This window comes from Dermochelys coriacea, chromosome 6 (genome assembly GCF_009764565.3).
Source record: "Dermochelys coriacea isolate rDerCor1 chromosome 6, rDerCor1.pri.v4, whole genome shotgun sequence".
In the NCBI taxonomy this organism is placed as follows: Eukaryota; Metazoa; Chordata; order Testudines; family Dermochelyidae; genus Dermochelys; species Dermochelys coriacea.
In genome coordinates this window covers 6911435-6934494 of record NC_050073.1, presented here as the reverse complement: position 1 = coordinate 6934494, position 23060 = coordinate 6911435, and the positions used below count along the sequence as shown (strand labels likewise).

At 59.3% G+C, this 23060-nt stretch overlaps 2 protein-coding genes across 19 annotated transcripts in view; one reads left to right on the top strand and one right to left on the bottom strand.

Moving 5' to 3' along the window:
- SPTB (spectrin beta, erythrocytic) overlaps positions 1-13398 on the top strand; it is a 141449-nt gene extending 128051 nt beyond the window's left edge. For 3 of the 5 annotated variants that reach the window (XM_038405961.2, XM_043516029.1, XM_043516031.1), the window contains exons 33-36: positions 3899-4161; positions 6468-6641; positions 7815-7857; positions 9692-13206. In XM_038405961.2, coding sequence (XP_038261889.1) covers positions 3899-4161; positions 6468-6641; positions 7815-7857; positions 9692-9859 — 648 coding nt within the window. In that variant the 3' untranslated portion in view covers positions 9860-13206. Of the gene's footprint in view, positions 1-3898; positions 4162-6467; positions 6642-7814; positions 7858-9691; positions 13207-13245 lie in introns of those variants that run through there. The other 2 variants (XM_043516033.1, XM_043516032.1) reach the window with 2 other exon arrangements.
- Positions 13399-19475: 6077 nt separating this feature from the next.
- The window catches only part of PLEKHG3 (pleckstrin homology and RhoGEF domain containing G3), a 42288-nt gene continuing 38703 nt past the window's right edge, over positions 19476-23060 (bottom strand). For all 14 annotated transcript variants that reach the window (XM_038407280.2, XM_043516026.1, XM_038407276.2 and 11 more), the window contains 2 exons: positions 20952-22275; positions 19476-20491 (listed from right to left, as the gene is read on the bottom strand). In XM_038407280.2, coding sequence (XP_038263208.1) covers positions 19716-20491; positions 20952-22275 — 2100 coding nt within the window. In that variant the 3' untranslated portion in view covers positions 19476-19715. The remainder of the gene's footprint in view (positions 20492-20951; positions 22276-23060) is intronic.

Below are 23060 nucleotides of genomic sequence, written 5' to 3'. Positions count from 1 at the left end.
TTGTCTAGCTCTAGGGGTAGGCGACAGGAACCAAAGAGCTGGGGGTTATTCCCACTGAGATTACATGGGTCCCTGGGCCTGTACTCTGACATTGGAGCTGGCCGGGGCTTGTTGCCCACCGAGGGCAGGAAGCATGTGGACTTGGGGAAGGGTTGTAAGGGAGTTAGCTGCAGCTGAATATGAAAGCATGACGCCTCTTTGCCACGGTCATGCCAATGGGGGTCCCAACGAGCTGGCGCATCCCAGCCCTCTGGGCAGAGCCGGGTCGCTGTCCTAGCTCTGGGTCTCTAGGGCACACTCCCAGGGCGGCCCCACGTCTGCCACCCTTCCTGGGCACACAGGGCAACACAGCCTGGCCAGCTGGGCCCCAGAACCAGCTCCTCAGTTGTTTAGGCTCACATCCCGGTGCCCAGCTGGCTATGGGAGCCCTGCAGGGCCAGCTTGGCAGGCCAGCCAAGGACACGGGCTGAGCCAAGGGGTTGATAAACCGGCCACTTGGCTCTGAACAAAGCACTCGAGCTACAGAGCTTTGCAAACTAACAAATGGCCTGGAGCTCAGCCCGTCTGTGAGTCTGAGGTGTGTGGTCAGCGTGTCCTGCCTGTTCTCTTTCTCCAGCTCAGTCTCCTGGCATGTGGCAGTGACCATACCCCCCTCCCCATGCTCAGTGAAGCCCTTTCTCTTAAATACAGCCTTTGTCCCTTTTTGCTCACATGCTCCAGCTGGGAAAGTCCTGTCCAGCCCCTTCCCTCTGCCAGGCCTCTGTGTAGCAGCCATTGTCCCATAGCGATGGACCGGTCGGGGCCTGGCAGTCAGAGCTGAGAGCCCTTGATCATGCTGCAATGGCTTCTCAACCAGTGACATGCCACTAGGTGCCGAGCCCCTAATCTGGCTACTCTGAGAGCGCGGCCAAATTTGGAATTTCCCTCCCATAGGAATTCCAGCCATTTGAAAATGGTTCTCGTTCTGGATCAGCATGAAAGCCAACACACTGTGACATTTCCTGCAAAACCAAAGTTTACTAAAAAAAAGGTCGGTGCGGGTCCATCAAAGCATTGCATTGCATTCCAATTCTGGCTTTTTTAGCGTCTCTCTCTCTATAGTAAGAGTCCAGGACTGTCTGTCGGTCTGGATTTACTGTGTTGCTGGTCCCAGGATATTAGAGGGACAAGGTGGGTGAGGCGATATCTTTTATTGGACCAACTTCTTCTTCTGAAGAGCTCTGTGTAAGCTCCAAAGCTGGTCTCTCTCACTGAGAGAAGTTGGTCCCATACAAGATATTCCCCCACCCACTCTGTCTGAGTGTCACTCTGAAGCCTAGAATAGCTGTTGAGTCAGCATGACGAGATGGAAACAGCTACAGGCCTGGCTGGATGTCCATAAAAGGAAGCTCCCCCCCATCACCCTTCATTTATCACAGAGGCTAAGGGGGCAGCTTTGCGGCTAGTTATAGAGAGCTCCTCCCAACCAGGAGGGGCCATATGAGACAAAGTGCTTGTTTGTCTGTACGGCCAAATGTAAAGATATATTCCTAAGAACAAAGCGTGTCGGCCACACCTCCGGGATGGGGGACTCTATCCTAGGGAGCAGTGACTGAAACAGATCTAGGGGTAGTGGTATGTAATCAGCTGAGCATGAGCTCCCAGTGCGACACTGCAGCCAAAAGGGCTAATGCGATCCTGGGATGCACAAACGGGAGGAGAGAGGTTATTGTACCTCTGTATGTGGCTCTGGTGTGACCGCAGCTGGACTCCTGTGGTCAGTTCTGGTGCCCACAATTCAAGAAGGATGTTGATACATTGGAGGGGTCAGAGAAGAGCTAATTCTTTTCAGATTAAAGCAGAGGTCCCCAAACTGTGGGGTGTGCCCCCTTAGGGGGGGGTGTTGAGGAACATCAGGGAGGGGCACAGTGGGGCCCCGGCCAGCCCCCATAGGGGTCAGGGAGTGAGTGCTCCCCAGCCCTAGCTCTACTTTGGTTCTAACCCTTGCCGCATCCCCTGCTCCTGGGCCCCATACTGGCCCTATCCTCAGTGTGGCTCTGTTCCTGGACTCGCGCCAACCCCCAGCCTTAGCCACTGGCCACAGCTCAATTCCTGGCCCAGGGCCGAGGCCGGGAGTGGAGCTGCTCCTGGTTGTGGGCCTGGCTGCTGGGCCACACCGCAGTCCAGCTGCAGCTCTGCTCCAGCCCCCAGCCTCAGGCCCTGGCCACAGCCCCACTTCCAGCCCCATCCCCACCCACCAGCCTCGGCCTCCTTACCCCATCCATGTCCATCCCCCCTCCCCCCTGGAGCCATGGCCCCGCTCCTGGCCCCGGCCCCAGGGAGGCAGGGGGGCACAGACAGGGGTTGGGGGGGGCATGACCCTCAAAAGTTTGGGGACCACTGTATTAAAGGATTAGAAAACCTGCCTTTGACTCAAGGAGCTCAAACTATCTAGCTTCACAAAGAGAAGGTTAAGGGGTGACTTGATCACAGTCCTAAGTATCCACTTAGGAACAAGTAGTTAATAGTGGGCTCTTCAATCTAGCAGACAAAGGCGTAACATGATCCAGTGGCTGGAAGTTGAAACTAGAGAAATTCAGCTGGGAAATAAGGTGTAAATGTCTAACAGTGAGAGTAATTGGAACAATTTACCCAGGGGCGCGGTAGAGTCTGGCAATGTTTAAATCACGATTGGATGGTTTTCTAAGGCTCTGCTCTGGGAGTGATTTGGGGGCAGGTCTCTGGCCTGGGTTATCCAGGAGGTCCCAGGAGCTGATCACAATGGGCCCTTCTGGCCTTGGAATTTAGGAATCTGTGCAACTGTAACAAGTGCGTGCGAGAGGCTGCACTGGCCAATCAGAGGAGGGAGTCGACACTGAGTCTGCAACAGCATTAGTGTGGGACTAAGCCAGGTGGTGCCTGAAAGAGAAGAGAAGTAGACAGATCTCGGCTTGGTGTTACAGAGCCTGCACATACTTTGCAAGTTTCCAAGCACTAAGTCAGCCTAACACATCACGCTTACATGTATATCTAGCACCTCCCAGCCATGCATTTCCACAGGCCTTGCACCCCTCCATTTAGTCACACTTGCAACTGCCAACCCCCAGCTCCTCTGGGGCGAGATCTCCATTCGACTCATGAGGGAAACAGAGGCATGTTGTTAAAAGTGAGCCTTTCCTTTTCCAAAGGGGACCTGTGCACTTAGGAGCCAATGCCTCATTGAAAGTCAACGGGGTTTCGGCTCCTACGCACAAAATGGGACTTGGAGCACAGAGTCACATAGGTGCGCATGAGCGCACACACAGGGCAGAGCTGACCAAGCTCCCACAGTAAGACGGTGGCCGGGATAGAAATAAAAGAGCAGGCGCATCCTGCTCTCACCACTAACCTGTGCTCCCCCCATGCGTTACAGCTGGGTGAATAGTGGATTTTTTGGTTCACTGACAAATCTGAAAAATGAGAGAAAATGTTTGTTTGGGGCTGATCTGACATTTTTCAAAATTTTTGTCAAACTGGAAAAAGGAAAAAAAAAGGTTGGGGTCAAATAAACCTGTTCACCTTGACGAATTTGACAATTTTTAAAATAAAAGGACAGGGACGTCTGAAAGGCAAGGTCCTTTCTGAACAGAAAAAATATCAAACCGTTTCCTTTCAAACGGTCAACATGAAGCTGTTCCGATTTTCCGGAATTCGGCTGACGTTTGGTTTTGCCCCAAGCCAATGACACTGACAGGAATCCATGAAATTTTTGCGTGTGGCCAGCTCTGCGGCTTGTGTCGAATAAAAGATTCCTCCCCAAAAACGTCTCCCCACTCTGCTAGCGGGTGTCAGTTCTCCTAGAGTGGACGAGGGACAGCGTGGCCAGCAGCATTCATGACCCACTCTGCTCTCGGGTAACATGCTGTGTCCGTGATCACAGCAGGTGGATGAGGAGAAAGCAGGCCCAGCCCAGGCCCTGCCGGAGCCAACTGAGTCCAAGCAGCCCGAGATGAAGACAAAAGCGGACAACGAGGAGCCCTCCACCATGGACCCGCTGTTCAAAGTCCTCCAGACACCTGTGAGTGAGCTCGACGAGACCGCCACACTGCCCGTACAGCTGGACCGCTCACACAGCCTCCACATGGAGGGCTACCTGGGCCGCAAACACGACCTGGAGGCTCCTAACAAGAAGGCGTCAAACAGGTGCAAGGGAAAGGCGGGCACTCGGCTTGCAGGACGTGTCCCATAGGGAACGGCTCTGGCTCGGCGGGGGTCAGCTGTGCCCGGCCCATAGAGGCATTGGCAGCTCCCCAGCAAGACCAGGTGGGGAGAGGTTGCAGGCTCGCTGGGCTGGGGGGCGTGGAGGCTGCCTGGAGGGAAATACAGATTCCGTGGGTGAGATCCATGGGAGAAGGCTCTCCTCCACCCTCCTAAGAAGGCCACTGCATGGCACACTGCCCAGGAGCCGGCCCGCCCCCTGAGCCACTCTTCGACCTCCCACAACTCCATAAATCTGTTACCCGCGCACTCTACAGCACCCACCTTTACCCTTCCATGGGCTCAAGGCGTAACCCAGTTGAGTTAGGCACCCAACCCGTACCCAGTTCTTAGGGCTCCAGGCGAAAGGCACCTCCCTGTACCCAGTTCCTACGGCTCAGAGTGTACTCTTCTGTGGAAAGAGTGGAGCCTTACACAGTAATATCCTTATCCTCTATTTATTACCAATCACCAAAATAGAATGCACACCCTAAGCATACAATGCTCACCACTCCCAATAAGGCAGACGAACTTTTCCTGCTTGTCAGTCAGAATCAGGTCGTCCGGAAACTCCAGCTTCTGCATGCTTATGGTTGGCAGGGTGTTGGGTCTGGCAGCTCTGATCCTGGACTGTGTCCTATAGTTATGTTTCAAAGAACTTCCCTTTGGACCCCAGTTTATACAGTGAGTGAAACTTGAGTCCTGCATAGCTGTACCTTACCCAATCATTTAAAATGAAAGTCCTACAAAATGGTATTTTCCACCGATCCTAGCCCAATCAGACCCAACCATCTTAGTTGATTTAAATCTTGCAAAATTAGTTATGCAACAAATAAAAACAATCCAAGAACCAGACAGAGACCCAACAGATAAACAATAGAGAAGTGGGGACCACGAAGGCAAAACAATAGACTTATAGATCTCACAACCACACCTGCTGATAAGTGGTTTCTTGCCAGACAGAACGCTGTCGAACAAAGTTTTCTTTAAAGATCTGAAGGTCTGTTTCTTTAGCTGGTGATGGTAGGTGCTATTAGGACAGGAGCTGTCTTAACAGCCTGATCTTACACAATTTAGATGAAAGGGGATGATGTGACTTTCTGCTTCTTAGCTCATGGCTGCTGCTGCTTACTAAAGAAAAAGGCTGCAGACCTTACACTTCAGTACAGAATTACCACCGCAGCCCGATGCCTGATGCCATGCCATGAACCATGGACCCTCTGACTGACACAACAGTCCTTAGCCGACTCTGCATGTTGGATGATGATATCAGACACAGCCCTGCTAGGAGCGGGTGCAGTTCCTTAGATTGCCATGAGCCAGTGCTCCCCCACGGCATAGCCACATTGGAGAGGGTCGGAGAAGAGCCTGGCGAATGATTAAAGGGTTAGAAAACCTGCCTTAGAGAGCTAACCTCAAGGAGCTCAATCTATGTAGCTGACCAAAGAGAAGGTTAAGGGGTAACTTGATCACAGACTATAAGTGGGGAACAAACATTTAATAATTGGTTCTTCAGTCTACCAGAAAAAGGCCTAACAGGATCCAATGGCCAGAAGTTGAAGCTAGACAAAGTCAGATGGGAAATATGATGTATAGTTTTAGCAGTGAGAGTAATTAACCATTGGAACAATTTACCCAGGGTCATGGATTCACCACCACGGGATGTTTGTTCCACAAACTCTGCTCTAGGAATTATTTTGGGGGCGTTCTCTGGCCTGTGTTATACAGGAGGTCAGGCGTGATGACTACAATGGTCTCTTCTATGGGAAATATATGAAGAAACCATTTCAGCCCTACTGCTCAAGACCTGGCACATGGAAGGGACCAGACCAGAGAGCCCCACCCAATGTATTAACCCTGTCATTCCTGGCTGAGCCAGAGTGGAGCTTTTACCACGAGAAGCCAGGCTGGATTTACAGACTTCAAGTGACGGAGAACCCGCCCCATGGCTGGGTCAGCTGCTAGTTTCCCCTCCCTGTGAAAAAATTGGGCCTTCCCACTAGCCTGGATTTGTCGGGCGTCAGCTTCCAGTCATTGGAACTCATTGAGATTCACCAGCCCCCTGTGCTCCGAAATCTCCTCCCACATAGGTCCCGACAGCCCACAATCGAGTCACCTCTGGGTGCTAGGAAAGTCACCTCAGCCAGCATGTAGCAGGGGCTGGGGCTTGCAGGTTCCAGGCTCTGATGGCGCGTGAGGTGCATTTGGGCAGTGGAGCTGGAGTAACGTGTGTCCTCACGCCCCTCATACAGGTCCTGGAACACGCTGTACTGTGTGCTCCAGAGCAGCGAGCTGGCCTTCTACAAGGATGCCAAGAGCTTAGCCTTGGGAGTGCCTTACCACGGGGAGGAGCCCTTCTGGCTGAGGAACGCCCTCTGCCACATAGCCACTGGCTACAAGAAGAAGAAGCACGTCTTCAAGCTGAGGTGAGGTGTAGACAGAGCCCTGGGCCAGACCCTGCAGCCAGCCTGCCCAGGGAGCCACCCGCAAGTCAGCGCCGGGTACATCACAGCACATAAACTTCCCATGGCTGGGACCTGGAGCACAATAACCCATGGCCCACTCAGTGGGGGAAGGGGACCCATGCCAACCGTGAGGGGAAAAATTGGCTAGCACCTTAGCCATCCCATGAGGTCATGGGGTTCGCAGGGAGCACCTTGGTGGAGCAGAGAGCCCAGTGCATCTGGCAGGGGGCCCGGAGGGAGGCGCTGTTTCAGCACAGAATGGGGAGCATTCCAGGCCAACCCCTGCAATGGGAGCAGCCAAGCAGTGTCGGGCAGAGGACATTGAGATCATGATAGTTGCTTGGCCAAGCTCTAAACCCAGTCCCTCCACCACTTTAACCCCTTCATGCCTGTTCTTTTGTTTCCATCAGGATCATGGTCCTGCCTTCTCTGTGCCCACTGCCCGCCCATTGCCCGCCCCCGCTCCGCAGCCAGCCCCGGCCCATTGCCCGCCCCTGCTCTGCAGCCAGCGAGTGTGGCTTTTTGTCCTGGTGTTCAGCCAGTGACCTGCTGGCAGGGAGTTCCCCTTGGGCTCCAGCCATGTCTTGGCCACATCAGAAATAAGCCCCTTAAAATTAACACTGACTTCCAAACATAGGTACCAACTTCATGGGTGTTCCGGGGCTGGAGCACCGCTGATCAGCTCCTCCCCTCCCCAGAGTGCCTTCTGCCCACCAGTGATCAGCTGTTCAGCGGTGTGCAGGAGACACTGGGAGGGAGGGAGGGGGAGGAGCGAGGGTGGGGCAGGCTCAGGCAGGGGGCAGAACGGGGTGGGAAGAGGCAAGGCGGTGGTGGGGGCTTGAGGGAAGGGGTGGAGTGGGGGCGGGGTGCAGCTGAGGTCGAGCACCCCCCGGCAACTACTTCCAAGAGTACATGCTGGGTCCGCTTGGTGAGGGGCCGCCTGGCACGGGGACCGCTGTGGGCTGGGAGATCTGGGAAGTGTGGGGAGCTGCTGCTGCGGGTTCAGGAGCCCTAGGGCACAACGTCTGGAGCCCTGAGAAGGAAGAGGCAACTAGATGCTGGCTTTAAATCAGTTCATTAAGGTATATTTAAGGGGGTGTCTGAATGACCAGGAATCTCCCCTCTGCTTTCCAGGCTCGGCAATGGCAGTGAGTGGCTCTTCCATGGCAAAGACGAGGTAGGTGCCTGTGTGGGCCATTCGGGGCTGGAGAGGATGTGGGAGGCTGGAACGTCTCAGTGAGCAGAGGTCCAGGCCTGGCTGCATAGATGGGAACAGAGGTTGTCACGAGAGCTACCTGGCCTGGGGGTGGCACAAAGAAAGAGGAAGCTGCTAGAAGAGGGAGTGTTCTGGAGACATAGTCCTACAGGGTAGCTATGATGTAGGCCTAGGCTGAGGCAAAGCATGCTGGGAGATAAGTCTGCCATAAGCTGACTGAGGATGGGTCTCTCCAGAGACCTAGGGGCAGTCAGGTGGTGAGTGGCATGGGGAGCAAAGGCCCCTGCGTCACCATCTCATTTCCAGACCTAGCTGCGTGGCTCTGCAGAGGCACTGGCTTCCTCCGTGTGAGCTACCCCTGACTTTCGCTTGGAACCCAGCAGTGTCTGGCTCCCCCAGCTCCTTTCTGTACAGCTGAAGAGCCAACGGCAGTGGAAGCTGTTTGCTTCCTCCCTCTGCCTCCTGCATGTCTCGCCATCATTCCTCTGGGGGCTATGGAGACGCCACAGACTCACCGTTTTCCCTGAGGAGTATGTTAATTCTGCCAAAATGGGTCTTTCATCTGCATCTGACTGAGCTGCCTTGGTGCGTTGTGGGAGCTGTAATTCAGCTGCCTCACACCCTCATTCTCCCCTACGGGACATGCTCCCGGGCCAAACTACACTTCCCATAATGTACCGTGGCAGCTCAGTGAAACAGAAGACCACAGTGAATCATGGGATATATAATCTGTCTTGTATTGGAGGTAGCCATGTTAGTCCGTATCCACAAAAACAACAAGGAGTCCGGTGGCACCTTAAAGACTAATAGATTTATTTGGGCATAAGCTTTCGTGGGTAAAAAACCCCACTTCTTCAGATGCAATAATCTGGCTTGGGAGCCCAGCCCATAGGGGAAAACGTCAGCATGAGACACCTGAACTACAACTCCCATGATGCACTGCATCAACTCAGCCAGACAGATTAACATGGCACTGTCTTGCAAATGGAACTGTTCAGACATGTCTGAACTTTCCGTTCCAGCGAGCTGGGCTGATTCAGCTTTCCTGGTACCTCCCCACATTGGGCTCTGCCCTGGGACAGATATTCCGATTTCTGAATAGGTCTGATCACTCCCCTGCACCTGTCTTGGGGCATCGGATCAGCCCAGAAGCTCATCTCTCCACTTTGCTGGGCTTCTTGCCATACGTGTGACTAGCCCTGGGATTCTGGCCCCTTAGGGTAGCTGTCTTCTGCCTCCCTAACTGCCCCACCCCAACGGGGCTGCAGTTGCAGGAGAATACGACGTTCTCCTTCGCTCCCTGCCCCATTGGGCAGTGCTGGAGTTTGGGACACAGCGAGCCCTGAGTGAGATCCTCCTAGGTCTTTAGGTGCCCAATTCCCATTGATTTAGGTGTCTTTGAGAAGCTGGGCCTTAGAGGCTGGGAGGTCCAAAACAGCCCATGGGAATGAGTGGCCCAAATCCCTTTGAAATGCAATGGCCGTCAGGTGCCCAACTCCCTTGGGCACCTCAGAAGACTCCAGCCCTACTGTTTACCAGCGCTTGGGTTCCAATGAACCTTTGAAAGACACTGAGCTGACTGAGGTAATAATGCCCGGTGCCCAATGATGGCATTGGCCCCCGCCTGGAGGAGGAATGCTGGGTGAGAGGGCAAGCTGGGTTAGACACAGGGGTGACTCCTGCCCCCCATAAGGCGTGGGGCTCTTTGGGGCGAGTGCTGGGGGGCTGGAGGCTCAGAAGCCGCTGTCCCTGGGCGGTGACTGAGGGGTGCTCTTTTTCGGTCTCTGTCCGACAGGAGGAGATGCACACATGGCTGCAGGGGCTCAACACAGCAATAATAGAAGCCCAAAGCGTGAAAGCCAAGGCGCTGAGCCTGCCTCTGCCCTCCAGCACCACCACGGACGTCATCCTGGCTAAGAAAGATAAAGAGAAAAGATTTAGCTTCTTTCCCAAAAAGAAATAACCCACGAGGTGGCTGAGGGCAGCCCACTCAGCTGCCTAAGAACTGTGCATGGGGGGAGCGTCCACGGGCGTGCTGGGCCCAGCCACCACCCCCACCCCCATGCACCTCCGGCAGCAGCCGCGGGTGCTCACAACACAGCCCCGCCTCCAGCGCCAGAGCACAGCCCCACGCCCCGCTCTGCTCCCACGCAGCCCCGAGCCAGCCCCGTGAGGGCCGAGGAGTGGCGTCTGCTGAAGGCCAGTGCTGGGTGTGCCAGCGTGGGGCGTGCCAGCGCGGGGCCCTTCCCTGTGGGACACGCGTTGCATCGCCCATGGCCGGGGCGAGCCACACGGGCGTCTGGCGGAGAAGGCATCATCTGAGCAAGACCATGCAGTGCTGGGGACGCACTGCCCAGGGCGGGATGGAGGCAGCGAGCTTCCCAACCTGCCTCTCTGACAAGGTGCCATGACGGCCCAAGACATAGGCGCATCTCCGGGCGCCGCGGCTGCGGCAGGGCTGCCTGCAGCCGCTAGGGGGTGACGGTCACACACACCTGGGCAGGTCTGCCGGTCCTTCCAGCAGGGGGCGTGAGGTGTGCTTGCTCGTGTGCGCGGTCTCTCGGACACACCCCCACACCTTCCCAAGCCACAACCCACAGAGCATCCCTTGTCAGACAAGCCATGCGCAGCCGAGAACAAACGTTTGCCCTAAATTAGGGAGGAAGAGAATCGTTATAATTCTGCATCTGAGTGTGTGTGCGCATGCATGTGAGTGTGTGTGTGCACATCTGAGTATGTTTATATGTGTACACTTCTGCATTTCATGTGTCCGTGTGTGTGCATGCATGTCTGTGCGTGTGTGTGAGTTCACAATTCCCACGTGTAGACTCCGTTGTACTGGCTCAGGCTTTGCCTGGGCTCAGGCCGTCCTTGACCTTGTGGTTCCTGTGCTCTCCCCTGTGGGCTGGGCCGGGCCCCCTAAAAGCCACCGTCTCTAAAGCCCCCAGCCCTCCTCTCGGTGTCCTTGCTGCTGCCTGGGGGCTGGGGAACACCCTGCACTATGTGGCAGCGGGGGGCCCTGCGTTCTAGCCAGCCAAGCGATGCCACGGGGCTGAATGCCCACTGGCGCTCCCTCAGGGGCACTGGCACATCCCTGGAGGCGAGGAGGCTGGGCGAGAGAGTAGGCGCTTTCTCCCCTGGGTCCCAGAGACACAGGGCTGTGACGCCTGCCTCCCACACAGTGCTGGGATGTGGCCAACTCTTGCCCTGTTACCGCCTGCTGAATTCACTGCAGGCCTCATCCCCAGCAAGGTCGGGCCAGGGGAGGCTCTCTGCTTCCTAAACCCAGGCTGGTGGCACTGCTGGCGGAGGGCAGGGAAACACACCAACACATGCACTGCCAGGACCGGCCTTGGGGGACGTGCCAGTGCATGCAGTAGCACTGCTCCCTTGGTGGGGGTCCCGTCCTGAAAGTGCCTTACCTGCAATAATGGAAAACAAACCCCATGTGCTGAGACACCGAGCCCCGAAAACTCCAGGGCCGGTGCCCCCACATGCCCCCAGGCCCTGATCCCTGCCCCCAGCAGGGGCTGGCTGAGCTAGGGGGTCCGTGGCATGGGACGAGAAGGCTCCCCCCAGAGCAGAGCTTGGTGTGGGGGTCAGTGGCTGGCAACTCAGCCCAGCCAGTGTGAGCAGCCTTCCCAGTCACGACAAGAACAGAGCCCCCCCATTGGGGGGAGGGCAATGTCTAATCCCCCCCACCCCACCCCCCTGGCCCTCCGCACAGATGGCATGAGACGCTGTGGGAGTCCAGCAGGCTGGCCCAAGGCTCTCGTGCTGGGCAGGGCAGTGCTGCAGGAGGCGACATCACACCAGAGCAGCTGGGAAATCGCCCTGGCAGGAGGCTGTGCCCAAGGCAAGGTTCATGCCCTGTAGCAGGCCGTAGCACCGCCAGCCTCCCACACCGGCCCTGTTGTACACAGCTCTCAAGGAGGGCACAACCTGCAGCCAGCCACACCGGGGTCTGGCCTCATGCCTCCACCACAGCCTGCTGGGAAAGCTGCCCCCCAGGCCTGCCGGAGTCCAGCTCCACCCCACTAGCGCTGAACGGTTCCCATCAGCTCCTCTGGACCCCCCAGCCTGGCTCAGCAAAGCACCGGGACATGGCGCTGGAGCAGGGGGCACTGGCTGGCTGGCAGCACGTGCGGTACGTCCTGGGTGCAGAACAGGAAAGGATCCCCCACTTCACGCCAATGTCAGCCCCGTGTTTATCAGCCCTGGCACCCCCCGAATGAGGCTGCACCCGGTCCCCTGGCATTTGATCCTGCCCTGCAGCGGGGCTGGAGGCTGTGCTGAGATCTGTACGGCAGCGCTGGCAGCTCTGCTACTGAGCTGGGGCCCCCTGCAGCTTGAGGCTGCAAAAGCCTGTCTTTTCGTCTTTGGGGCTATCCCTCTCGGCTGGTCCCATCTCTAAGCCAAGAAACACCCGAGTTCAATCGCTGGCAGAGGCAGCAGGGGCAGGGAACGGGGTGTTTTCAGTGGCACCCACAAGAACCAAAGAGCCTTGGCGAGCCACACTGCAGGATGTGGAGTTAGACCAAATGCAGGTGTGTATCTCGAGGAGGTGTAGCTATATTTACACACACTGGGACTGAAAACCCAGAGTGGGGCCTGACCCCTGTGTTGGAAATCGCCCTAGGCACAGGCAGGCGCTGTGGTCAGTCAGTGCCATGGGGTGTGCTGTGTTTTACATGCATTTTCTCCTGGCTCGTGTTTCCATGCAGATTTCTGTCCTTGGCTGAGTGGTTTCCTCCACCACTCCCTCCTTTGGAAGGGCTCCGTGCAGCAGATCTTGGCTCCAGCCCTTTCTGTGTGTTGCTGGGTTCAAACACCTTTTGTTTCTCATCAGAGCCCCCCCAGACACATACACACACACCCGATTCCCCCCAGGAGCACTGGATTTGCCCAGAAATCATGTTTTACCTAGCGTGGGGCCATTTGACACCTGGACCATTACTGCCATCTCCTCCTTCCAGCTGAATTCATCTTGGTGGGATCTCCGCTCCACAGGGCTGCTCTCCCAGCATGCACAGCGCTCCTGCGCAGATGTGGGGTGCAGGCTCAGGGCAGACATGCATGGGGGGGGCTGGAGCCCCAATGATTGCAGGAGACGGGCGCACAGCCAGAGCAGCTCGCCGAGGGGCAGGGGGTCCCGTTGCTCGAGTTGGTTCGTTGATTCCCGCTGGCTAGGCGCCGCGGTCGACCCGCTGTCATGTACTTCCACTGTGCAGAGCAAGAGCTAAACCTCCAGACAGTGCTGCAGAAGCATTTTAATAATGGTTTTTCTAAGAAATAAATAAGCCAAACCCCTCTCTGGCTGAGGCATCTCGTTTCGATTTTACCCAGCAGGTTTCACGCAAGGGTCAGCGAGAGCACTGGGGCCGCCTTGGCTGGAGGCCTGTGCCCTGCCTGGGGCAGCACGCGTGGAGAGACGTGCACAAAGTCCGAGAATCTAGAGGAGAGCGACAAAGATGGTCTGAGGTTTAGCAACCCTGGGCCGTGAGGGAAGGCTTTGAGGACTGGCTGCGTTTAGTCTAGAGAAGAGAAGGTTGCGGGGGGGAGACCTGAGAACAGGCTTCAGAGATGTCAAAGGTGGGTATAAAGGAGACAGGGATCAACTGGTCTCCATGGCCACCGAGGGTAAGAGGAGGAACATGGGCGGCACGTAATGGAGGCGTAAACCTCTGTTAATGCTCCCCGGGCTGGGCCGGGCCGCGGAGGGGCTCAGAGCTCCTCGGGGTGGCCAGGGCTCGAGGCAACTCGGGTGGGCCAAGGTAGCTCGGGTGGCGAACCGGAGCTCGGGGCGGCTCGGGTAGGCGAGCCAATGCACGGGGCGGCTTGGCCAGGCCAGCCAGGGCTCCTCTGGCCATGGTGTGGGGCTCAGGGTTCCTCTGGCCCTGGTGGGCGAGAGCGGGGGGTGGTGGGAGCCCAATAGGGGTGGAGCCTCAGGCAGAAGGGGGCAGGACAGGGGGCTAGCCTCCCCCAGCCAGGGGTTCACGTGCCGCCATGGGAAGGAATGAGGTTAATTTGCAGCACAGAAGAGTCAGGTTTCATATTAGGCCCTGGTGAGGGTTACCCAGGCAGGTTGTGGAGGTTTTAAAAACATGGTGGGCAGACGCCCATCAGGGCTGGGCTGGGGTTCTGCCTCAGCACAGGGGCAGGGACTAGAGGGCCCAAGCCGCCCTACGTTCCTAGGGGTCCGTGGAAGGCCATTTCCATACCGAGCAGCGGGGAACCCAGCCGAACCCGCAGGAAGCCCTGTTGCTGCAGAAGAGCATCTGCAATAACAACCCTCCTGCATGTTGGCTGGCAAGGGGGCATCGGCTGACGGTGCTGGCGCAGCCAGCCAGGAACAACCGGAGTGGGGAAAGCAGCGCACAGAGGAGGGAACTTTTGAGTGGCCCAAGGGGAATGTTTCCCAAAGCAGCTAAGTGACTTGGGAGCCCAAGTCTCTGGGAAAGCCAAGGGGATTTAGGCTCTTGGTCCGATTTATGAAGGTGCCTACAGATACAGTGAGGTGCCGAGTGGGGATTTGAAAAGCCCCTTGGTGCAGCTCTGCATCTGTAGGTGCCCAAAGAGCTTCGCCTGGGGGCAGCTCCCTAAGGCCCTGTTAGAAAGCGGCTGGAAGCTGCCCACCCACCCTCCCTCCCTGCCAGGCTCCACACCCCTAACACCCAGACCTCTGTGCTAGGCACTTGGCACCTCCTTTGGGGTGAGGGGATGCTGCAGCGTGGCAAGGGCAGAGCAGCGGTCAGGGCACTGGCTGAGGTGCTGGAAGACCTGGGCCCTGTTCCCTGCTCTGGCATAGGCTGCTGGCCGGTGTGGCCCAGGCAGGTGACGTGGGGTATTTCTGCACTACACAGGCAGGTGTGATTACTGCCCAGATCCGCTTACGGCGGCTCACTTGGACCTAGCTCTGTAACGCCAGCTTCATCTGCTCCACCCCATTGTGCTCAAATAGCAGTGAAGGGCTGGCAGCATGTACCTAGCCAGGGACCCCAGGGCCGCCCCATCACCCCACGAGTGAGATGAACGTTGACACAGGGAGGCACACTGGTGCCCCAATCCCCTCTCCAGCTGCAGCATGGCCGTGCCCTGCAGTTCCACAGGGAGGTGGTAACAAGGCAGGGACTTGGGTCCCCATCTCCCCCGGGCCATGTTGGGGTGCCACCACACATTGGCTTGTGGGGCAGACATGCTCACAGGGGGGTGATTTTGCCAGCGCCCCGGCGACTTGTGCCCATGCACTGGCCCATGCAGACCCCGCAGAGCTGGCGGCAGCTAAACACCCCAGTGCAAGTCCCATGGAGCCAAGCCAGATATCTCCATGTCCCAGCTCCCCCCCGTACCATGGGGATCGCAGCCCCGCAGAGGTGAGATGCTCATGATGCTTAAGATGGCGAGGCACCCAGATACAATGGTGATGGGTGCCATAGAAGGCCTTTAGCTAGCTAGTCATGTGCGTGATGGTTGGTGACAGTTCCAGGCAGAAGGACTGAAACACAAAGGCCAAGATGAGCAATAACTTCCCTGCCATGGACAGAACTGGGCCGGCAGCCATCATGGGGTGCCGGTTGCTGCCACCCTGGAGCCAGAACCAGGGGTTTCCAGTAAAGCGCCAGGGCTGCGCAGGGAGCAGCTGTAACAGACTCCTGTTCTCCAGGGTTCAGCACACACTCACCAGCGGGAGGGTGGCCTTTGTCCAGTGATCTATTTTGGGTGTTTGTATAATGATATGTGGCGTGGGGGGTGGCGTTTTCACAGTGATATATCAGGGACATGGGATATTTGTCCAGTGATCTATTGGGGGAGGCGTGTGGCATTTGCACAGTGATATACCAGGGGGCCATGGATGTTCATACAAAGAGGCATCGGGGTGGGGGGTGGGGCATTTTCACACTGCTATATCAGGAGGGTGTGGCATTTATGGTGCAAGCTATTGGGGGAGCCTGTAGTCTTTGCACTGTGATCTATCGGGAGGGGCATTGCTACAGTGCTATACGGGGGAGGGTGTGGGGGGCAAATGTTGCATTTGTACAGGGATCTCTTGGGGTCTGCAGTATTTGCACAGTGAGATCGCAGTGGGGGTGGCATGTTGCATTTGTACAGTGATACTTTGCAGAGTGTTTGCAAGGTGATATATTGGGGGTCTGGGGTGTTAATACAGTGCCATATCAGGGATATGGAGCATTTGTACAGTGATAGCGGGGACATGCAGTGGGCATCTGCACAGTGATCTATTGGGGGTGTTTGTACAATATCGGGGAGTGGCATTTGCATAATGATATATTGGGGTATTTGTACGGTGCTATATTGAGGCTGGGGCATTTGCAGTGAGATATCAGGGAATGAGACATTTGCACAGTGATACAGTGAGTGGATGCGAGGCATTTATACAGTGATATATTGGGATGTTTTCCGTGATATATTGAGGGTGGGGGCATTTGTACAATGAAGTTTTGGGGGTGCATTTGCACAGTGATATATCAGGACAAGGTTGTTTGCACAGTAACATAGTGGGGGGTTGGGGGTTTGTACAGTTAGATATTGGGGGCATGTGGCATTTGTACAGTGAAGTTTTAGGGGTGCATTTGCAATGTGATATAGGGGGGAGTGGGGCATTTGTACAGTGCTGTATCTGGGGGCATGTGGCAGCTGCACAATGATAGATTGGGGGCATTTTCACAGTGATAGATTTGGGGCTGGGGTGCTTGTACAATGATATATCAGTGGGGTGGTCAGCAATGTACCAGGGAGGTGTGGGGCAGGCAGTCAGTGATATATTTGAGGGAGAAGAGTAGGTGGTTTTGAATCGCTGAATTTTCCATTGCTGGGTCTCACGAGGTAAGGCTGGGGCCTGCAGTGAGTCACATGTATAAGTGTTTGCGGGCTGGGGGGCAAGAGAGCCCCCGACAGGCAGTGCAGTTGGGGCAAAGTGGGGAGTCACCCAAAGATCACACGGGACTCACTGCTTTAGCCCAGCTCAGGGGCTGGCCCTGCCCCGGCTCACAGACAGTGGCAGCCCCTTGTTGGGTAGAGTCCACGCAGGCAGCGCCCAGCCTTCAGCCCAGGCTGGTTGATGCTCATCCAGTACCCATGGCAGGGTGGGGATGGGCAGCGAGATGCGATCCCAGCTCCGGGCACCCCACCTCCCGCAGAACCTGGAGCTGCAGGGTGGGCCGCAGATATTCCTTACTGTGGCCCTGGCATGTTTGGGTCAGCCACTGGCAAGCAGGGGGCTGCGGGGGGCACACCCCGAGGAATAATGCACAGAGGACAATGCTGCACTGCTGTGGCCAGGGGACCACTATGCAGCCCACACTGCCCTACCCCATACCCAGCCCCCCCTTCCCCACACACTGCCCCGTGCACTGCCCCGCCCCCTTTACCCCCCACTTCCGGCCCCCACAGGAGAGTGCAGCACCGGGCACTCGGTGGGCAATAGCAGGGCTGTGGTGGGGGCCTGTGTCACACTGTGGGGAGGAGGCAGGAGGCCCTGTTGTGCTGTAGCCTGCTGAGCTGAGCTCCTCAAACCCAGCTGGGGCCTGGTCCTGCTGGAGACGTGGCGTAGCAAGGCAGCCTGAGAGGGGGATGGCTCTGCCCCCTTGCCAGAGCTGGGCTCAGCACAAACTGCCCGGGCAAGAACACCGCAGGAAGAACCCAGTGGAGGGGGGCGCCACTAGCAACCAGCCATCAGGCTAAGGGCAGGTGGGGGGTGCTCGGCGTCCCTGCCATGGGAGCTGTAGGAGGTAGCGGTGTCCTTCTCAGGGTGGGAACCTGGCTGGGCACCCATGGAGCAAAGGGGCACTGGCCCCTCCCCAGGGGTGCAGAATCAGGTCTCCCAGGACAAGCCCTGGCCCCGCACCCCTCCCAGGCCCTATCCAAGAGTGACCCCCCTAGAGGAGGAGAGCTCACAGCGCTCCCCATTGCCTGGGTGTCCCAGCCCTGGGCTCCCACCCCAGCTCCCAGTGGAGAGCACTGGCACGGGAAGAAGTACAGCCTGTGCCACGCTCACAGCCCAAGAAAGTGCCTCCCAGGGCATCACCCCATGGAGAGAGCACCTCCCCCCATCGCCCTGTGCCAGGGCTGCTGTGGCCCCAGCCCTCGGGGTGCAACACACAGTGCTGAGCGGCAGGAGCGCGGGGCAGATGAGGGCAAATCAGCCCCAGGACACCGCCCCTTGCCCGGCTGGACAGAGAGATGGATGGGCGCCTGACACTCAGGCTGGGAGGGGCAGCCCAGGAGGAGCTCCCCTCCAAAAAGGGCCTGCGGAATTGGGGCCATGGGAGCCAGGGGAAGTGCTGGAGCCTGTGGGAGGCTCTGGGCTCCTGGGGAGCCACCTGCCCTGGGTGGGGAGCCCTCAGCCCAGCTGGCTCTGCCCCTCTACAGCTGCTTCTGCCTTCTCCCCTCCATGCATTAACCCTTCAAACCACAGGGCTGCAGGGCCTGGTGCCTAGTGTCCCCCCTCCAAAAACACAGAGCCACTTCCATCACCCCCATCCCAGACTCGGGCCCAAACAGCGCTGCCCATGGTGCGGGTTCTTTGCCAACCCCTATCCAGCAGTGGCACCTCAGGGTTGGGGCAGTGGCACCACTGCTAGACCCACCCCAGGCTCCAGGCAGCCAGAGGGCCCCTCGACCCGCTGGCATGGCTTCCCTGGGGCCGGAGAGGCCCTTCCATCCTGGTCTCGGATGCTGCCGGGCATTCACCTGCCCAGAGATGAGCTCGGGGTCTGGATTGTAAGGCCCCATGTGGTGCTGGACGGGGAGGGGACAGCCCAGCAACCTGGCACAGGCCAGGCTGAGGTCCCTGCTGCTACTCCGCCTTCGAAATGCCGGCAGGTGCCACGCTGCCGGAGACAGCTCAGTGCTCCATGTGGAGTGGGACTCCCCCCGGGGGCTGCACATACTCAGGGCCCAGGCTAAGGGAGCCCAACCTCTCCATGCCATGCAGCCACGAGAGGGCAGAACGGGGCAGGCCGCTGTCAGCCTGGGTTAGGCCAGCTGCTGCCATACACATGACAGGGCTCAGCTGCCCCTCCCTCCCGCTGGCCCCCAGCAAACAGGAGTGGTGTTGGCAGCACCCCGAGGTGGCACTGAACCCACCCTACCGCATGCCCACTGATCACAGCCTGGGTGGCCCGACAGGTCTCATGGCGCATGGGGGCAGTGACTGTACTATGGCACCAGCCAAGCGCAGGGGCCCCGCCCGCCAGGTGCTGCACACACAGCGAGACAAGACCTGCCCACCAGGCTGTGCTGCCTCCCCTCCCCGAAGAGCGGCGCAGAGGCTGCAGGAGACATGACGAGGCAGGCAGGCAGCGAGAGGTGTGATTATTGCACTGAAGTGTGTGTACAGCCAACATGACCCTACTGTATACAGCCGCCCTGCGTGGGGCACCCGGGGACACCACGCTCCCTTCCACACAGCATGGCAGCGAACAATTCACCCTCCTCCTCCAGGACTGGCCAGCAGCACCGCCCCTCATGCCTGCAGGGCATTGCAGGGCTGCCACGGATCAGCCCCACGGCGGGCAGGGCCAGGCAGACCTCTGCGCTGGAGCGTGCACCAGGCAGACCTCTGGAGCCCGCTGCTCCTGCCAGCCAGGATCTGCAGGTGCACGCTCCAGCGCAGAGCCCCCGAGGAGAGCAGGTCTCTGGCCATGGCCCAGCTGGTGTTGGGGGTTTATTCCCATCGGGATGGGTGGCATTGGCGGGGGGGAGGAGAGGAAGGCACTTGCTATGTACACGAGTCCGGCCTCCCCTTCATTAGCCAGGCAGGCCAGGCGTCTGCGAGCTCACCCGCAAGCGGAGCCCGCTCAGCTGGCAGAGTTCAGGGTCTGGAACTTCTCCCGCAGGTTCCTCACGCGGCCGTGCTGGCCAGTGGCTGCCTGCTCCCAGCCCGCGGCCCGGCTGGGCTCGGGGGCCGGGGCCTCCTCCCGCCGCCGGTACTCGTCCGACTCCTGGTAGGCCTTGCAGCGCTCCGCCACGGCCTTGAGCGAGATCCTCTCCCGCGAGGTGGGCGAGCGGATCTGCACGTAGCTGGCGGCATCGGGCGGCTCCATGGGGACGGGTGGCTCCCCGCCGCACGGCACCTTCTCCAGGATGATGACCCGCTGGTCGCCCAACATGGTCTCTGCGGTGATGTGCAGTGAGCCAGCGCTCTGGTTCCTCTGGCGTCGCTGGGCGCTGGAGTCTGGGCTCTCCTCGGTGCGCCAGCCCCTCCCGGGGCTCTGCTCCAGCCCGCGCCAGCCCTCCTGCCCCAGGACGCCTCCCGGCAGCTCTGCCACCATCTTCTCTGGTGCCGACCGGCTCCTGTTGACTGGGGGGCCCCGGCGTGGGCTGGGGAAGACTGTGCCGATGGAGTACCTGGAGCGCAGCTCCCGCACGTCGGGCCAGGTGAACGTCTCTGCCACGATGGGGCTGAGCGGGCTGCAGGACGAGGGGCCGGGCGAGGTGGGGCAGGAGGGGCTGAAGAAGCGCTTGGGTGACTTGTCCCGCAAGGTGGTGGCGGCTGAGAACGGCGTGCGGGGGCTGTACTCTGGCAGCACCACCTGCTCGAAGGCCGCGAGAGACAGCAGCGGCTTCTGTGGGCCTGGGGGAATCACACACGCTGGTGAGCAGAGGGGCCAGAGCCGGGGGCACCTGCCTTCCCTGCCCCGTGCCAGCCCTCCTGCCCGGCCCCACCACCCGAGGAGCCTTCCCTGCCCCGTGCCAGCCCTCCTGCCCGGCCCCACCGCCCGGGGAGCCTTCCCTGCCCCGTGCCAGCCCTCCTGCCCGGCCCCACAGCCCGGGGAGCCTTCCCTGCCCTGTGCCAGCCCTCCTGCCCGGCCCCACAGCCCGGGGAGCCTTCCCTGCCCTGTGCCAGCCCTCCTGCCCGGCCCCACAGCCCGGGGAGCCTTCCCTGCCCTGTGCCAGCCCTCCTGCCCGGCCCCACAGCCCGGGGAGCCTTCCCTGCCCTGTGCCAGCCCTCCTGCCCAGCCCCTCAGCCCGGGGAGCCTTCCCTACCCTGTGCCAGCCCTCCTACCCAGTCCCATGGCTTGGGGAGCACCCACCTGTGTTTCTCTTCACCTCCTGGTGCCCGTCACGTGGCGGGGGTGCTGCGCAGCTCCTCAGCTCCTCCAGCTTGGCAAACCGCCTGTGCCCGGCTGGCTGGCGGTTCCTGATGCGCAGGCTGTACTGGCGCGCCAGCTGGTACACCTTGTTCTTCAGGCACTCGCTCAGCTCGGCCTCCGAGAGTGGTGGGGCCCGGGGGGGCAGCTTGGGGGGGTGGCCCAGTTCCTGCGCCAGCCTCTGCAGCTGGCCGGCCAGCCTGGCGGGCCCCGCCCGCTCCGTGGGGGACCGGCTCTCGGGCGAGGGCCCGGCCGACTCCTCCGCGATGGCGCTCAGCTCATCGTCCTCCAGGATGAGCAGCGGCTCATGCAGGTCCAAGCCGTTCTTCTGGCTCCTGCCCAGGGGCCAGGCAGTGGCGCTGCCAGCTGTGCCCTCCCCGCTGCCTCTCTCCGAGCAGGGCTGGCTGGCGCTCAGCTGCTCCATGCCCTCCCACACCTTGATCATCTCGGCGGGCGGGCGGAACTCCTCCTCGGCAACGGGGGCGCTGGGCTCGGCCCTGGGCCCAGCGGTGGGGACGCCCGCCAGCACCCAGGCGGCTGTCCGACCGCCGCTCCCCATGCCGCCCGCTCCCCGCCTGGCATCGGCGTGCTGCTCCGGCGGCGGGAGGCTGTTGAGGTGGCAGACCGAGTTCTTCACCAGCCCCTTGGGGATGTAGGAGAGGCTCTCCCGGCGCCGGATGCTGAAGCCGGCGTCGCGGTGCTCCGCGCACTCGTAGTAGCTCTTGATCTTGTCCAGCAGCAGCCGGTCGCGCTGGGAGAGCATGGACTCTTTCCTGTGGCAGGGGGTGCGCTCAGGCTCCACAGGGCCGGGCGAAGCGGCCCCGCTGCGGGTGGAGCCCGGCGGCGAGACGCGGCCCTGGGAGTTGGCAGTGCTGCTGCGGCCCTGCCCCTTCTCACTGCCCTCCAGGCTCAGCACGCTGCTGCTCCGGCTGACCAGCCGGGGCGTCAGGAAGCCCCCGGGCCGGCCCTCCTCCAGCGCCAGGCTGCTGCGCCGTGAGAAGCTGCTGGTGAACATCTCGGCGATGAGGCTGGCGTGGTCCAGCACGGATGGGGGCAGAATGCTCCTTGCCCTGCTCGTCTCTTCCTCCTCCTCTTCCTCCTCACTGCTCAGGGCTTTGAGGTCCTCTGTGTTCTCCGCCGAAGCCAGGCTCAGCTCCTGCTCCATCTCCCTCTGCTGGGCCAGCAGGGCTGGCTTGGGGGTGCACGCGACCTCGGGGGGCTCCTCTGGGCGCTCTTCCTTGTTCAGCTCACTGAGCTCCGGGGCAGCCTGTGGGGCAGCATGGAGAGTGAAGGCGTGTGCTTCCCCAAACAGCAGCCCGCCCACCCTGACCCAGCGCCTGACACATTGTCTCTGGGGTACTGGCTCCTCTCCTCCAGGGGGGGAAGCAGCCCGGGATTCTTGCGGATCCTGAGGCACAGGGGAGTTGCCGGTCCAGTGCCCCAGCTCTGACCCTGGCCCGTGGCAAATATAGGACCCCTGCGGCAGCAGCTGGGGGATAATTGGCCCTCACATAGATCTCATGCCTCAATGTTCAGAGCAGTCGCTGCTGTCTCACACTGCATATTGCTCGCAATAGAAGTGTCCCATGTTTTTTTCTCATCTTGCTCAGCTCCTGGGCCTCCCCCAACCTTCCTGTGGCATGGAGTTCCACAGGCTGATCTCCCGTTGGGTGAGAAGGGGGTTAATTGCTTTTCACTGGTTATCAAGTTACCATTTTTGATTTCCTTCAATGCCCCCTTGAAGGAAGCCAAGAAGGGGTCTTTTCCTTCAGAGGTACAGGGGCAGGCTGGCTGGAGACAGACTCAGCAACTCCCACCCATCAGCTAGTGAAAAGGAAGGGGATGTTGGCTCGTGGCAAGAGATGCACTAGGAGTCGGGTTGCATCTCTGGCTCTGGTGGTTAGAGCAGGGGGCTGGGAGCCAGGACTCCTGGGTTCTATCCCTGGCTCTGGGAGGGGAATAGGGTCTGGTGGTTAAAGCACAGAGCTTGGAGTCAGGACTCCTGGGTTCTAGCCCCAGGTTTAGCGAGCCACTGTGAGCAGTGGTAAGAGC